Below are 18,345 nucleotides of genomic sequence, written 5' to 3' on the forward strand. Positions count from 1 at the left end.
GTGTTGCTATCTGTGGCTGGAGCAGCCTCCAATAAGGTATTGCTCCCCTTGTGGCTATGTATAGTATTTACGGCTTATATGTTTGGTCCTGCTTCATTTTGGTCTATGTGTGGGTAGCTTAGATTCTTAAATTCTTAAAACAATCCCTCCTTGGTCATCTTAGATGACCATACAATAATATTTTAAATCATAAACACCATTTACCACACCGAAAACATAGTCAAATTAGGATCAATCATCAACACCATCAACCGTGTGGAAAACTCTTGAATAGAGGAAAAAACCACAATGCGCTCATAATACTGAGACGTCATTCACCTTGTGGGTCTCATTGGGAATACAGGTCATTATTTAACAATACAACAATGAACATAAATCTTGTTATCATACAATCACATGGCCAAACAGCACACAAACAAAACTATTCATAGAAATCCTGAGCTAATACTTTTGGTTATGTGCTACAAGGCCATACAATTGTCATCATATGCAAAAGTAAAGTAAAAATTGGTAGTCATAATACAATTTTAAAATTTCAAAATGATTGATAAGCTAACATGGATTTGGGGGGTTCAGGTGATCTTCGTGTATTGGTGCGCCGGTTCATGTGGGTGGTTTGGGCATGGATTTGGGGGGTTCAGGTGATCTTCGTGTATTGGTGCGCCGGTTCATGTGGGTGGTTTTGGGCTTGTTATTATCGTAGTCATTGTTTTTTCTGTCGCCGTCGGGCCTGTAATTCATGAACCCAAGACTCGTCCCTCCTTGTCAAGAACTCAACTCAGAGAGGTTACTCCTACATCATGGGAGCCTCCAAACAGGTTCTCCGTCGTCGTCGTGTCAGTAACAGGTGGCCTGTAAAACAACCGGCTTAAAGAAGATCAACAGTACCATTATCAATGCAGCGATTCAGAAATAACGGGTTGCACTCGCAACCATGCAACACTACACAATAACAAACATAGTCTGGTATGGTTGTTTTAAAATGTGTTATTCAAGTAAATCCGGGATATTGATTATCTTAAATACAGTCGATTCTACTAGAATAGTATAGGTGTTGACTATTCTACATATTACAGCTGGATAGGGTCGGGCCCCTCAGGTAATGTAAGTCTGAATGGCACTTGGCACTTCTGTAGCGCCCACTGCTGTGGTGATCAGCAGATGCAGTAGCCCTCGTGCGCAGGGAATACAACGGCAGCCGGTGACAATTAACACGGTCTCTGCATTTATTCCCGCGACGGGCACTTACTGGATTCTGTCTTTCCACCTCCCAAACATATTCTCCATCCATCCTGTGAAAGGGTCATTAATGCCGGAGTTCTCTGCCAATTCTAACCTGAGGGATTGTAATCATACCAGCGCCCTGGCCACCAACCCATCCGGAGCGATTCAAATCCTGCTGTTATTTGATCTCCTCATGTGACTGTTAGTCCTTGCTCGGCGGTGGTAGTTTGTAGGCTCCGGGTGTGTCTGCATCTGGTTCTGGAACTTTTGTTTCTATTGCAGAAATACAAACTCATGTACAGCAGTTAGTTGTTCAAAAACATATTTCCATGAATTCTAATTTTAATTGTTTTACAGTATCTACTTTGGTTTAATTTCACACTACATCCCTCCTTGCGCATTGCTTCAGCCATGCGCATTGAATGACAACCAAAGCTAACCACGCCGTAGTGCAACCAAGTTGCTATAACCAAAAAAGATGTAAAAGGGAATTAACAATGTTAAAATTTGCATGTTCAATATCACTTCTGTGTTAACCGTATCTCATAATAACAGTTACCTTCATCATACTACCCGATTGTCCTACACTAACTATGTATATTGGATGACCTAATCTTCATTTATTCTACCTATTGCTCGCATTTGATGATGTCCACACTTTGATTCACTCCTATGTCAAACGTGAAATGAACCGGGCCGAGAGGAATCAATTCAATTTGAACTCCCTGGCAAACGACGGCCAAGCCTCCGGTTTAATATGCAATTAAGCTAGATTAACGTTAAAAACCTGACCTTTCCTCCCCCCACCGTAAGAGTTTGGAAGTTTATGGTCAGTAATAAATATACCTTATGGTGGACCGGCTTAACTTCGGCACTTCACCATCTACCTTATGGTGGACCGGCTTAACTTCGGCACTTCACCATCTACCTTATGGTGGCCCGGCTTAACTTCGGCGCTTTCACCATTTACCTTATGGTGGTCTCGGCTTAACTTCGAGACATTCACCATTTACCTTATGGTGGTCTCGGCTTAACTTCGAGACATTCACCATTTACCTTATGGTGGTCTCGGCTTAACTTCGAGACATTCACCATTTACCTTATGGTGGTCTCGGCTTAACTTCGAGACATTCACCATTTACCTTAGAGAGCGAGAGAGCGAGAGAGAGAGAGCGAGAGCGAGAGCGAGAGCGAGAGAGAGGTTGTAACACTTTAGCTGGGCCCCCCCGCCCAGCGGAGGTTGGTAACAAAAGAAGCCGACGTCATGAAGACGCGCCGTCTCTTTAAACCTGTGGTTACACTCAAGACTCGCGGAAGAAGCAAACTTTTCGCCATTTGACCCAGATTATTGGTCAAATGCCTTCATGGATCTCAATAAGAATATTGAGATTGCGGCAAATTTGCTTCCACGGCGGGTTAGTGAGACACTCACATCAGTTGGGTTAAAACTGCGCAAGTGTACCTCTACGGCTGCGTTCTATACTAATCAAAATTGCACATTAGACTTAACTATACCATTACATGAATTATCTAGTTTTTTTTTTTTTTTTGTCAACATCAAATCGATACATTAAAACTAGGCAGAACAAAGGGTCATCCAAACCTACAACAATTATGCACATCTGGGTATTAAATATATGGTGATATTCTATAAACAAAACAAAAAACTGAACCTAAAAGAAAAATTCAGAAGTTATCGGATGAAACAAATGTTATTGTAATTGAACTACAGTAGTTGAGCCAACTCCCGCCTTGTGCACCGGTTAAAACTATGTGCATCATTTATTAATTAAACAAATTATTTTAGCAGTTGAACCCTGTGTCTATTTGAACCATCCTGGTTCTCTAATATCATTGTGCATGTCACAACCCGTGTCTATTGCACTCCTGTTGTGATACACAAAACGCATGAAAACAGACAGAAGGGCTTAGCAACCTGAAAAACATAATGTCTGAGTGTTAGGCATTCGTTAATGCATATACTGCTATTTCCTGAAGAGAGAGAGAGAGAATATTAAGATCAATGCACACAAACACAGGTTGCAAAGGCTAAATTTACATCCTGGTTCCAACACATGGCTAGGTGTGAGGGTTTGAGGGTTTGAGGGGGCAAGGGGCAATTTAACTAACAATAGAGAGGCGAGTTACCTTCTCTAAGCAATATGAATAAGGAAGGGTAGGGGAAGAGAACGTTTGCAGGGACAAAGGGTGGGGAGGGGGGGATCTGACGATCGGACTTGGGACAAAAGGATGGGGGGGGGGGTCTGACTACCGGACCTGGAGGACTGGGACAAAGGGTGGGGGGGGGGGGGTACACGTGTGTAGGGGGCCTGGAGGGTCTTTTACCTTTAATAATTCATCGTCTTTAATAACAAAATACCAACAGACTTGAATGTAAAATGAAGCATGCAGTCTTGGGCGGCATTTAGCGGATCGGCAGATAAGATAGTATGCACTCCGAACGTCCGCTATGGTGCTACTGCTTAGGAACACAGATCGTGCCGGGCCTCAGCGGAGAAGTGAAAGATAACTCTCGTTAATATACTATTTTGGCCCGATCTATACAGAGACCGATAGTGGAGGGCTTCACCTCTCAACCAGTACCAAGAATGATCGTTAACGACGAGTACTAAAAACAACTCAAGTGTGAAGAAAGGGGGAGGTTGGGCCTTCAGTGTTCCTTGCAACCGTTGATCTACACGTGTTGTTATGCAGCACGACCGGACGGTGGCTAAAACAAACTTACACCTAAATGTTCTTATAACCAATCCTATTTCAGATTAAATCTTTAAGACAAAGAGTTCTACTTACCTCAGACGTGTGTGGCCTGTTGAAGTTGTTTTAGTGTCGCGGCCGCCGGGATTTCTCGGGACTTCCTTCCAAACGTCTTGGTCACCATCTATTGCATATTCTCGAAGAAAGTTGTCCAATCCCGGGTTGCTTTAAAATCACTTCATTTATTATAAAGTCGTCGGCATGTTTCGGCATGGTAAGTGAAGCTATACGGAGGGAATTGTAGCTAAAGAGTGGAACACGTGTGAGAGATAATAACTCTGGCTACTATGGGCCACGGGCAAAGGCCCGTGACCCTTCGCGGGTGTCGCTGAAAATCTCTGGGGCTCTTCCCCCCCGGTCCTCAGGTAGAGACCGCCAAGTGGGCGTGGCCGGGGTGCCGTAATGGCTTCGGCTTCTTCGTATATATAAAAGTGTTGCTATCTGTGGCTGGAGCAGCCTCCAATAAGGTATTGCTCCCCTTGTGGCTATGTATAGTATTTACGGCTTATATGTTTGGTCCTGCTTCATTTTGGTCTATGTGTGGGTAGCTTAGATTCTTAAAATACGTAACAGGGGAGAGAGGGTGTGTTGGGGTACTTGAGGAATATGTAAGGTGTCAGGGAAGTAGGGGGTAAGGATGGGGTTTAGACGAATAGGTCGGTAGTAAGGGGTGTAACTAGGGGTGGGGATAGGTAAATCAGAAATGTGTAGGGGAGGGTTAATTGAATTAAGAGTGGGATGGTTTGGGCCAGGTAGGATAATTTCGGGTGCAAATCATGTACGTGGGGCAGTAGGGTCTGAGGTGAGCTGGTGACAACACCTGGCCCTTAGGCCAGGTGTCATTCATTTTTGCCTCCATACGGACCATTTTTTGTACCTGAATAAATTCAGGCCAATGGCCTTGCTCACATCCCACCACTGCCTCCAATCCTTCCACCGCCGCAAGGCTCATCCTGGTAACACACACACACACACACTAGTGTTGCCACCCGTCCCGTTTTTCCCAGAATTGTTCTCTTTTTTCACCAGCTGTCCCGGGAAAAAAAAATCTCTCCCGGGACACAATTTCTCCAGTTTTTTGGGGGAAAATGCCAAAACCTAATTTGATTACTTTCGTTCTGTAGTCTAAGGGTGCACTCACACTAGGCCATCTGGCCGTGGCCGTGGTCGTTTTCACACCTGCTACGGTACGGGCCGCCACGGTACAGATGCTAATGAGCCGACACGCGCACACTCACGGCTACGCAACCTGAGCTGGATGACGTATAGTCCATGCGACGACCATGGACATAATAAAGGCGACGAGCCTTCTTTCCCATTAAACGGTAAACATGGCGTCAAGCGGTGCAACTGTTGGTTCACGTTGGTCCCATAGAGAAGTCGAGTGTCTGTTAGCCATTTGGGCAGACGATAAGCAACAGACTCAGCAAAGTGCGAGCTGTGTACTCTGTGTTGTTGTCCATTGATGTTAAAACTCTGACTGGCGGCAGACTTTATTATGGTCCATGCAGCGGACGCTTGGTGCGACGGCCAACGGCCACGGCCAGATGGCCTAGTGTGAGCGCACCCTAATACGGTTCCTATGCTTCTATGGCTCTTCAAATTGTCCCCGTTTTTTCTTCCCGTCTATACGTACGTGACCGTGACGTCACAGGCACGCGCCCCCATTCTTGCGTTCAGACAGAGCGGGAACACAAACATAAACATATTAAAGTGGAGGAAAGTTGCTCAGTGGAGCCGAGCGCTGCGTCTCCATTTGAAATGGGAGGAGAGACTGACGAGGAAGGAGATGGAGCAAATAATACATGCAAGCCCCCAGTACGAAAAAAATGTATACTAGTTGCAATCCTAACTGGGCGAAACTTTCAGAGTTTGAATGGGTACGGCCGACCCAGGGAGACCATTTTTTCAGCCACATGCTTTTTGTGTCCATGTTTTTGTGCTTTTTGTGTCCGGCGCAAATCTCCGTAAAATATGAAGGGAAAAACGCATTGGAAATTCACGCAAAAACAAAAAAACATGGATGGACCATGGAGTCCATCCAGAATTAGTGCAATAGTCAAGAGACAACCTGTGTCAAGAAAAAAACAAAAGTACAATAAGAGAGGCAACAGGGATTCCTATAACTTAGTATAGCCTAGATAACATGGTATTCAACGTAGTATAGTTAACCTAGTATTTGCAATGCTAATATGCTCCTGTCACATCCTGCTCCACTGCATTTAATTACATTTTTATTGGATATCCATTTGCAACAGCACAGTAGCATAGCTATTCTTCCTGGAGTCCATAAATACAGTTATATTAACAACACATTCCGAGTCTTGTTTAAACATAAACACATACTAATCTAATCACATACGTATAATCAAACACACACACCCACAACACCAAAACAAACAAGAAATACAAAAATATAAATGTTGAAATAATAACAATGTTGAAAGTTTTCGATCAAGTCTCATGTGATGTTTCTCTCTGCGTTCAAGTGTGTTGAAATGGCTGCTGGACTGAAATTATCTGCTGGTGTACATCCACCCTGGATGAATAAATGTATTAACATGACTTTGTTTCTGTCTCCTTTGCCCGAATTGTATGTTCATTGGTCAGTCTGAACTGGTAATAATGGCCGAGCCCTCCGCCCCAAACATTTGACAGAGTGTCCCTATTTTTTCCCAAATCCATGGTGGCAACCCTAACACACACACACACATACACAGTCACAATCACACACACACCGACACACACCCACAGTCCCTGTCACACACAGACACACACATAGACAATGTACCAGACGCAAAAACACACACACACACACACTCGCTTGTGCTCGATTGCACCTGCTTCCTACTGCAGAAATGAATTTGTCATCATACGAGTCTGAAAAAAACATGAGCAGCTCCCTGAATACACAACACATGTCGCAGCTACACAACTTAGCGCACACTCAGAGATTTACAATAACATGTCAGGCAATACCTGATACATGACAGGACATTTGTTTAAAATACACACATATATACATATACCGCTGGAATACGACTTAATGTTCGGTAATATTCAGTGCGGGAAGCGATGGCACTTCCGAGAATAAACCGGGAAGTCATTTCTTCCAATCGGCTGCCTGCTCTTCTAAACTCATCCTAGATGAAACGTGATTCATGATAAGCAATCTGTTTAAAATATATATTCGTATATACATAAATATATTATATATTTATAAAGCTATCGCCATGAGACGACTACATGTTGGATAAAAGGCTGCGTGGGATGCTATAGCACTCTGAATATTATTTTTTTTCCGTCTTTTCCCCAAAAACACTCAGACACACACACAAACACACACACAATTGTGCAAAAACTCACACACACTAGCAGAGACACGTACACACACCCACGTGTATACAAACACACGAGTACACACACACATTCAAACACACAGACACAAACACACATTCTACACAAGTACCCCTGTTGAATCCTGAAAGCGAGGAGGAGAGCGAACCATTTCGCTCACTGAAAGAAGAAGCCTTCGACTCCCTCGAAGGTAAACCATCACCCAGGCTTCGCTGGAAGGACGCTTTGATTCAGCAGCAGAACACAAACAGAATTCAACAATTCAACATAATCCTCGTTCTGTGTTTAAGAGGGCTTGACAGTGTTGACATTTACACAAAAAGCTTCTAGCACAGCCCTGATGAACCTGTGTGTGTGTGTCTGTGTGTATGATTGTGTGTGTGTGTCTGATTTTGTCTTAGTGTGTGTGTGTGTGTGTGTCTGTTTACGAGTGTGTGTATGTGTGTGTGGCAGAGTGTGTATGTGTGTGTGTGTGTGTCTGCCAGTGTGTATGTGTGTGTGTTTGCTTGTGTTTGTGTGTCTGAGTGTGCATACACGCTCGCACGCGTGTGTGTCTGCGACGTGTGTGTGTTTGTGTGAGTGCATACACATGCGTGTGCGTACATGTTAGTGTTTCTAAGAGAGTGACACACACATTGACCACGGAGGGATTTGAGGCAACAAAGCATTCGAGTTTTGAGTCGTGCAGGAAGAAGAGGAAGAGGAGGAAAAGGGGGAGAGAAGCGCTCCGAGGATGAAAGGAGCTCCGCGGGAGGTCACCGCGAGGGACGCGGTTGAAATCCTGTTTGGTAGTCCCAAAGGCGCATGGCAGTGAGGAGAGCATGCTTGTGGTCTGGGGGGGTGTGGGGGATGGACCCCCACAGAGTTGAAAGAGGAGGAAGGCTTCTCCGATTCTACGACAGGGGATTACATCGAACGCACGCATGCACACACACACTGACAGACAGAGAGACAGACAGACAGACAAACAGAGAGACAACATCTATTGAACTAGTTTATTTCAAAATTTCAGTGGCAAGATTACATTGATGACTATCATAGAAGGCATATTATAAAGTTACAACAAAAAAGTGAGGTTTTATGTTTCATACGCCTTTAATACCCTTTCACTTTAAAAAGGCAGATTACGAAAAGCACAATTGGTCGTTTCCTGAACTCCAGTTACGATCCCAGCGTCACACTGACCACCTTCAGAAACATCACACACAGACTGACTTAATTGCAGACCGCTACTGAGCTGCCGCTCCGGAAGTTCCCACGTTGAGGGTGCATGAGTGCACTACACTGTGACGGAAAGTGTCTGAAGCCTCAGTCATAGGCGGGCAGGCCGAAGAGCTCAGGCCGGAAGTCCTCCATACTGGCCATGACCAGTGTGGCCTCCTGGGTAAGACCACGGTCTAGGTTGGGGTCTGGGATCATCACCACCTGCATGCCGGCAGCCAGTCCGGCCTTCACTCCGTTGGGGGCGTCTTCAAACACCAGGCACTGGGGATCACAGTTAACATTCGTGTTAAAGTTGCTCTATATGAGTCTGCGTGAGAGGGACCCCTTGTGGGTGGGGCTAGCCAGTCAGGAAATGTGACAAAGAACACTAGACAACGAATCGCTTTGCAGCTGTGTGTTCCAGCGAGGTAAAAGTGAGGCATTGTATTTGTGACGTTGCTTGTGAAACAATTAGATTATGAAATTGACATGTGACAAATTTAAACAAGAGAACTGTTTTTTCAAAAAAGATCGGGGATCAGTCCGAAAAGATCGGATCCTTCCTCCCTAATATGTATTCATGGTAACACATAAAGTACGACAGAAGTATTACAGTGATTACATAAACGATAATTAATTACCTAAATCATAGACAAGGGGAGTACCTTAGCATGCTTATTTTATGTTGAATTATTAACGCATTTTCTATCAATATAAATGTATATATCTTTAATTAACATAAACTCAATCCGATATAGCATATTTTAAGTATGAAAATATAGAAAAGATGTCATGGATAAGACATAATTATTGTTAAATAATTATTCTAACTATTAAAATATTTAGTTTGACCATATCGCATCAATATACATGTATCGACTTAATCCAATCCAGCATATTTTGAGAATGAAAGGTATAGAAAGATGTCGGGGCATGAGAGATATGGATAAAACATAATTATTATCAATAAATAATTACAATTATTAAAATATTCAGCGTTAGAAAATACATCAATATGTATGTATATATCTTTCATTAACATAAACGCAATCCGATGTAAAATGTAGCACACTAGAGAATGAAAAGTATAAAAAGATGAGCTATTGCTAGAACACAACCTAAGAATTATTAAAACATTCAGAGTGTTTTATCATCATAACGTTGTGGCCTAGATTCTCCGTGAGCACAGAGTAATCAGTTATATCAGGGAGGGACATCCAGCGAACCTACAATACGGAAAACTACAGTGCGATTACCATGACGATAAAACGTATAACCTGAAATAAGTAGCTGTACCGGGAACGAGATGGACGATAGGGAGGGAGAGAGGGAAGGAGCGAGGGAGAGAGGGAGGCAGGGAAGATGGGAGGGAGAAAGGGAGGGAAGGAAGGGGAGGAAGAGGAGGAGGAGAAGGGAGGGAAGGAGGGAGGAGAGGGGAGGGAGAGGATGAGAGGGAGGAGAGGGAGAAAGAAAAGAGGAGGAGGGAGAGGAAGAGAGGGAGGAATTGGAGGAGAGCGGGAGGGGGAAGAGGAAGATGTAGGAGGAGGAAGTGGAGGAGGAGGAAAGGGAGAAAGAGGCTGGAACGAGGGAGGGAAGGAGGGAGGGAGGAAGGGAGGGAGGGAGGTGAGGAAGGGGAGGAAGAGGAGGATAGAGGGATGGTAAAACCACTAGCACATCCTAGGCTCCTTTCACATGGACTGAACCCTTCAGGGGAGGAGGCGGGGAACCGAGCCCAGAGAGTTAATTTCGCTCCTCCTCATTGGTCTAAAAATGTTTGTATATATATATATATATATATATATATATATAGACGATTGTTTTATGTTTCTGTTGAACTATACAGGGACCTGAATTAATCACAACTTAAAATGTACAATTATTTTATGTTCATTTCCCTCTCTAAAGGTAATTAATTAATCTCTTTCTCTCTCTCCCTCTCTTTGTTTCCCCCTCTCTAAAGGTTGTTAAACTATCTCTCTCCATCCCTCTCTCCCTCCCCTCCCCCCCCCCCTCCCTCTCACACACCGACAATTCCTCTTAATAAGTCAAAATATGAATATGTATATATCATTGTTTTAAGTATACAAGTGCACATGAGTTCACACTTCATTACACTAACGGTCATAACAATAATATATTGATTTATGCAGCGGCACTGATCCTAACACTGCATGGGGATTCACACACACACAAACACACACGTATTAACAACAACACACACAGTTGCACACCCATGTGCACGCACACACACACACACACACATACACACACACACGTATTAACAGCACCACACACAGATGCGTGCACACACACACACACACACACGCGTATTAACCCCAACAAAAACACACACACACATACACACAAAAACCAACAACAACGGCAAAAATATTATCCCTTCACTCCTCTCCAACATGTGTCTTCAACCGTATTTCCTATAAATTACACGAGCGTCCCCTTTAATCAGGGAGCCTCTCGTAATGTACTTTAAACACTGTGGAGCTTTAAACACTCAGACCTCACTGTAAACAGCGGGTGTTGTGGGGGAGGTAGGGAGAGAGAGAGAGAGAGAGAGAGAGAGAGAGAGAGAGAGAGAGAGAAAAAGAGTGAGAGGGAGGGAGGGAGAGAGAGAGAGTGAGAAGGCGGGAGGGAGAGAGGGAGGGAGGGAGGGAGGAATGAGCGAGGGATCGAAGGGTAGGGAGGGAGGGATGTGGAGGGAATTAAGGGTGTTGCAGGGGAGAGGGAGGGAGGGAGGGAGGGAGGGATGGTTGGCGGGAAGGGAGGGAGGGGAGGCAGCGAGGGGGAGGCGGGAAGGATAACCGGGTCCCATCCCCTCTTAGTCTCTCCCTCAGTCATTAATAGGCTTTAACTAGTGTAGATATGAAACGAGTGTCTGTGTGTGTGTGTGAGTTTCAAAGGGAGAGAGAGAGACAGAGAGACAGAGAGAGACAGAGAGAGAGAGAGGAGGGGAGGCAGGGTGGAGAGATGAGTCGGTAACATAAGGCCTCAGACGGGGAGCGCTATAGTGGGCAGGGGGGCAGGGGGAGTAGAGTGGGGGACCCCGCTCTAATTCCCTTGTTTCGGGAGCAATTAACGGCGGTAATTAGCCGATGCGTCGACGGAGCGCCCATCTAATCAGCTTCCAGAGGGGGAGACAAAATGGACGCCGCAGGCGACCGGGGGGAGGGAGTGGGAATACAAGAGGGATGGATTGGTCTTAATGGACAATGTTTGGCGCATATAAAGGAACACACACAAATAAAAACACAGACACACATACATATATGAGAGTGCACCACAGATATAAACGCACACACACACACACACACATATATAAACACACACACACATGCACACACAGATATAAATACACACACACACACACAGGTATAAAGAACACATACACAAAGATATAAACAAGGAAAGGTCAGAAAAGGGAGGAATGGAGGGAGAAAGGAAGAGAGGGAAGAAGGGAGGGAGTTTCTTCAAGTTGCCTAAAAGAACGTCCAGTGTGTGCTTTCTCTTGACATCGTGGCAACCATCTTCACTGGTGACAGTGACAGATAAGCCGACATATATCCCTCTCTCCCTCCGTCTCTCCCTCCCTTCCCGGGACGTACCAGGGCAGAGGCCGCGTTTCCCCACGTCTACATTATTGAGTCTACATCACCCTCACTCGCTTCCTACCTCTCTCTCTCTCTCTCTCTCTCTCTCTCTCTCTCTCTCTCTCTCTCTCTCTCTCTCTCTCTCTCTCTCTCTCTCTCTCTCTCTCTCTCTCTCTCTGCATCCCTAACCCTTCCTCTATCTCCCTCCATACCTCCCGCCCTTAATCCATGGAAGAGTTGGGGGGATTGGAGAGATGGGGAAATCTGCTGTAAACTACGGAGAGGGAGGGAGAGAGAGAAAGAGAGAGGGAGGAGAGAGAGGAAGTGAGAGAGACAGAGAGAGAAGGGAAGGAGAGAGAGAGGGGGAGAGGGAGAGAGAGAGGGGCAGAGGGAGGCGAGAGAGAGAGGGAGGGGGGAGAAAGAGTGGGAGGAATAGTGGGGGATGGAGGGGGGAGGGAGAGAGCGGGGGGAGGGAGGTAGAGAGGGAGAGAGAGAGGGATGAGGTGAGGGAGGGAGGGAACGGGGGGTGAGGGGGCTAAAGGTTCAGGGGTTCATCCTTGATCAGGGATCAGAGCGTTGCTAGGTGACAGAGGAGGAGACAAGACGTTGTCGCCTCCTCCTTCTCAACACAACCCAAGTTTCACCCAAAACTTTATTGTGCGCGTTTGTGCCCGACGGTAGCACACCAGTCTCACTGCACACACACACTGAAACAAACACACACACACACATACACACATAGCTGCATTCACACACACACACACACACACACACACACACACACACAACACACACACTCGTAGTGACACACACACACACACACACACACACATACACACACACACACACACACACACACACACACACACACACACACTCAAACGGTAGTTACTTATTTTGGGGGGTGTTTTTTATTTTATTTTTAACAAAGTCTGCTAGCTCGCTCGTACCCACGGCAACAGGGCTCTTGGCGGGGAAACCTCAGAGACGGAGGAGAGAACATCTGTAAAAGCACGACAGAGAGAGAGAGAGCGCGCGAGAGAGAGAGAGAGAGAGAGAGAGAGAGAGAGAGAGAGAGAGAGAGAGAGAGAGAGAGAGAGAGAGAGAGAGAGAGAGAGAGGCGACCGCCTGCAACAACAGCTACTGAAACAATGTGGCGATGTAAACAACATCCACGGGCTACGAGGGGGAGAGGGGAGAGAGGGGAGGGAGTATGGCAATTATTCAGCAATATTTAGATCCTTGTGTGTGTGTGTACACAAACACTTGGAACCTAAGGGCCACGCACGCACACACACACACATGCACGCATACACACACACACACGCACACAAACACGCACGCACACAAACGTGAGTGCGTTATTGAGTCAATGAATGAGTGAGTGAGTGTGTGAGTGAATGCGTTATCGGGTCAGTTGAGTGTGTTATTGATTGAGTGAGTGAGTGAGTGGGTGCGTGATTCAGTCAGTTGAGTGTGTTATTGAGTCGGTGAATGAGTGAATATGTGTGTCCTACCTGCTGGGGCTTGGCGGGGGGGCTGAAGCGGGCCGCCCCCACCAGGAAGGAGTCCGGCTGCGGTTTGCTCCGCCTGACCTCGGGGTCGTCGCCGAGGACGACGTGGGCGAACCGGCCGAAGAACGCTCGGTGGCCGCTCGTCTTCAGGGCATAGGTGGAGCCCGCCGAGCTGGTTGCAACGGCAACCGGGACGCTGTGTTTGAGAAGATGGTCGACAAGCTTCTCCACGCCTGGGGTGAGGGGAGAGGGAGAGGGAGAGGAAAGAGAGAGAGAGAGAGGGGAGAGAGGCGAGGGGGTTGAGAGAGGGTGGGGACGAGGAGGGAGGGAAGAGACAGAAGGAGAGAGAGAGTGAATGAGTGAATGAAGACGGAGTAAGTGAGTTTGTGAGTGAGTGAGCGAGCGATTGAGTCTGCTGTCACTCACTCACTCACTCACTCGGAGAGGGTTGAACGTGCGACAATAAACTTTGGGTGCCCTGCAGTCATCCTTACTTTTGGTGTTAGAGTGAGTGAGTGAGACCTCACTCCTCTCTCAATACTCACCCACTCTCTCGTCACTCCCATTGTAAAAATGCCCACTGAATTGCCATCTCTAAATTAATTTTTAGCACTTTATAGACCAGCACAATCCAGTATCCACCACTGCATGCTGGGTAATCAAGCTCATATAGTGCGTAGGGGGCTGGGGGAGACGGGGGAGACAGGGGGGGAGGACCAATGTCAAACATGACCCAGAAACTCAAAATAACCTCCCTAAACCGGAACACGTACCTGGCATCAGGGAGGCATCGGGGAGAATCCTCTCCTAAACACACTGGCCCTCATTTATCAAACGAGCGTACGACAGAAAACGTGCGTAAAATGGATCTACGCTCATTTCAACGTTGAGCTTGGCATTTATCAATTTGAACGTGAGCGCAGGCTGCGATGAAATCTCACGTCAGGTCTGAGCTCGTGTACGCAAGTTTTTTTGGCGCAACACACGGGTATTTCACTGATGAATAGTGCAGCACAAGTAGCCCATGTTGCACATCTGTATTAATTACTAAATAAATTGGAATTAGCCCAGCCGTTCAAACAATTACAATCAAGTCAGCCCTAATTAAAAACAGTATTGCTATGAAAATAATTAGAATGTGACAGGTGAAATGTTTATTCAGCTGTCTATATAAACAGGAGCTTTGCCAAATAGGTGGTCGAGTCGCAGCGATGGCAGATCTGGCTCTGTTAGAGGACCTCAACGCACGTCTAAGACGAGAGAGAGTTTTTCGAGACCGCGCCGATTTTTTTATGGAGAGCGATGAATGGCTCTTGAGTCGTTTTCGTCTCCCAAGGCATCTCCTGATGGAGCTATGCAATGCTTTGGAGCCACAGTTAAGGCGAGAAACTAGGCGACTAAACGCAATACCTGTGCCAGTGCAGGTGTGCTCTACCTTGGGGTTTTTGGCCACCGGGACCTTTCAGCGGGAGATCGGGGACAGGTCTGGTATTTCCCAGCCAAGTATCCGAACCATGCCAGCAGTTTTGGCAGCTATACTGTCCCTCTCTGAACGTTATATTAAATTCCATACACTAACGATCAGCAAACTGGAATCAAACGGGATTTTTATGCTATTGCTATGTTTCCAAATGTGATTGGTGCGGTTGATTGTACCCATGTGCGTATGAAGCCTCCATCTATTAATGATTACGCGTACATCAACCGCAAAAGCTACCATTCAGTTAATGCTCAGATTATTTGCGATGCCAGAATGTCAATCCTGAACATGGTAGCCCGATGGCCTGGGGGCACGCACGATTCTTTTATTTTCCAAAATAGCAACGTTGGGCATCGTCTACATCAGGGCGCACTACATGGTCAGAGTCATCTCGGTGAGTTACGCTGCAGTCGCACTGCACCGGCCTCCTCCCGTTTCTTGCTTGGCCGGCTTCACAGCCGCAACACGTTTTTTGGTGATGAGCTTCATGTCGGACCATTTTTTCTTCACCTTATTCGGAATTAAATAACTTTAACGGAATGCAAACAATAGCATATATGTGAAATGTTTTAAGCTGGATAACAGAAGTTGCACATTTAATTTATTATTTAATTAATTTAATTAACAAACCTCTTCCGTAGCCCGACGAACATTGGAAACAATATTCACTGCAACAGTTATTTCCTTCCATATAGCATTCTTTTGCTGGCCTTTAATGCCAGCTTTTAGGCTACCAAATAAAACCAGACGGTTCGCATCCACCAGTGACCCGAGCGTCTCCATTGAAAAATTCCTCTATTTTACCGTTGGACGTTTCTCCATGTCGTAAAAGTTGGGGGCGAGACTTCTGAAGACGTGCTTTTATATGGGCGTGTCACGTTCATTACGATCGATCTCAGCCGCCGTATTTATCAACACCAAGATCCTTCGTACGCTGGGATTGGTGTGATACGAAGGTTTCGTAAATCTCACGTGGGTCCTATCGTAAGATGAATCATGCGTTCAGATTTGCGCTCATTTCTACGTTCGTTTGATAAATGAGGGCCACTCTGTCTCTCATTTTCTCTCCTCCCCTCTCTTTCTCTCTGTCTATCTCTCTCTCTCTCTCTCGCTCTCTCCCATCTCCCTCTACTTTCCCCATCATCCCTCTCTCTCTCTCTCCCCCTCTATCTCCCTCTCTCCCTAAACCAGACCAGAACACATACCTGGCATGAGCTGGGCGTCGGGGAAGACCCTCTCCTGCACGCGTCGGGTCTCATCCAACAGCTCCTGGGCTGTGAGGGGGAGACCGAGGGCGTCTCTGATCAGCTGGGAGAGAGAGGGGGGGGGGGGGGGGGAGAGTTAGTGAGTGGGTGAGGATGGAGTGGGTGAATGAATGAGTGAATGAGTGAGTGAGCGAGCGAGGAAGCGAGTGAGTGAGTGAGCAAGAGAGATGTGAGTACGTGAGTGAGTGAGTGAGCATCAGTGAGTGAGTCATGGGGCTGTGATCACCTGGGCGGCGGCCAGGGCCTGCATGCCCATCACCTGGGCCTTGACGTCCCAGGTGTACAGCTTCCCGAAGCGATCGCACACCTCCTGGAAGGACACTGTGTAGAGCCGCTCTGTGTCTGGGAAGGGGGGAGGGGTTAGGAAGGATGGGCTGATGGGAGTGTGAATTAATGAATGAATGCGTGTGTGTGTGTGTGTCTCCGTCTGTCTGTAAAAGTGTGTCTATGTGTGTGTCTCAATCTCCGTTTGTGTGTCTTTCATTCTGTCTGTATGTCAATGGCTCTGTATGCCTCTATCTGTGGGTGTGTGTCTATCTGTCACACGTCATGTATAGTGGGTGTCTACTATGTGTGAGACAGTTTGTGTGTGTGTGTGTGTGTGTGTGTGTGTGTGTGTGTGTGTGTGTGTGTGTGTGTGTGTGTGTGTGTGTGTGTGTGTGTGTGTGTAAACAATATAATTGATTTATTTTGTAAATTTCAGAATGCATATCAGAATCTAATTGTAGCCGGATGAAATAATATATATATACTAATATTAATAGCTTACAGGTCCAATTATGCATTATTTACGTATTTCAATGCTTGATAGGCTAATTTTTTTTCTATTAGACTCATTCATAAAACACTGATACAAAAATTCTGGGTCAAACACGGCCGTGACGTCGTAATGTCCGTATTCGTGTCTGTCTTGAGGGTCCATGGTTGTGTGCGTGTTGCTGTCCCATGACGTCACAACGGGTCAAAGAGGGGGACTAGCCACCACGCACACAACCGTGGAGCCTACATACACACGCACGATGACGCACAATTCAATTAGCCGTTTGCTTTACAGGTTTTTATACACATCATGTTTCATGCAAAGATAAAGCTGGAGACCGTTGATAAACTACAACGACCGTATCGGTGTGGGAGTGCGTCGTATACGTGTTCTGACAACACGGAAATTAATTATTTTTATATTTCTAAGTAAAGATATATTTTTTAAAAGCAGGTTTTAAGACCTAGAAGTAGTCCGTCCATGTCGAAGAGCACATGAGTGACGGGCATGAAGGTCTGGTTGGGCAGAGACATGGCGCAGGAGGAACCGATAAACGTTGAAATACGGACAAATAACGACACAATGAGCGGCTAAACACGAAGCCAACAGGCCGGCTTTTACGACGCGTCGTTTCGCGATTTAAATGCGACTTTTCTGAAGCTTTTCTATGGTCCGGTAGAGTATAAGTATCCCGGAAACTGAACGGAAGCGTCGCAGAGGAACTCCGCGCAGCTTTATGGTTGTCCCGCCCCCCGCGCAAGGACTCATGGAATATGAAGTCATATCGTCTCAGCAGTAGACGGCCTACACACGTCTGAGTATGTTTATAGGACTACAGACAGACAGACAGACAGACAGACAGACAGACAGACAGACAGACAGACAGACAGACAGACAGACAGACAGAGATAGTTATAAAGCTAGATGGACTGATATCTATATATAAATATAAATATATGTATAAATACAACCAAATCAAAGTCTTAGAAATTCACAAGATCTTCTTAAATCCTCCTCCCCTCTCCCAACTAATTAGATTTTCCTCACCACAGCTCAAAGTAAAAGCCAATTTCAATAATATATGTGTGTTTTTAAACATTCCTCCAGCGATTGAGTCCCGATTGAGGTGGACTTATGTAAAATAATTAAATCTCTCTCTCTC

The 18,345-nt window shown here is 45.9% G+C and overlaps 1 protein-coding gene across 1 annotated transcript; it reads right to left on the reverse strand.

The window, feature by feature from the left end:
• Positions 1-8,321: 8,321 nt before the first annotated feature.
• On the reverse strand, positions 8,322-17,904 carry pudp (pseudouridine 5'-phosphatase). Its single transcript, XM_056595302.1, has 5 exons — positions 17,647-17,904; positions 16,650-16,765; positions 16,364-16,466; positions 13,682-13,911; positions 8,322-8,841 (listed from the first exon to the last, which is right to left on the reverse strand). The coding sequence occupies exons 1-5, from the start codon at positions 17,714-17,716 to the stop codon at positions 8,665-8,667; spliced, it is 696 nt and encodes a 231-aa protein (XP_056451277.1). The 5' UTR covers positions 17,717-17,904; the 3' UTR covers positions 8,322-8,664.
• Between the last annotated feature and the right edge of the window lie 441 nt (positions 17,905-18,345).

The sequence above is a fragment of the Gadus chalcogrammus genome, chromosome 7, assembly GCF_026213295.1.
Source record: "Gadus chalcogrammus isolate NIFS_2021 chromosome 7, NIFS_Gcha_1.0, whole genome shotgun sequence".
Lineage (NCBI taxonomy): Eukaryota > Metazoa > Chordata > Actinopteri > Gadiformes > Gadidae > Gadus > Gadus chalcogrammus.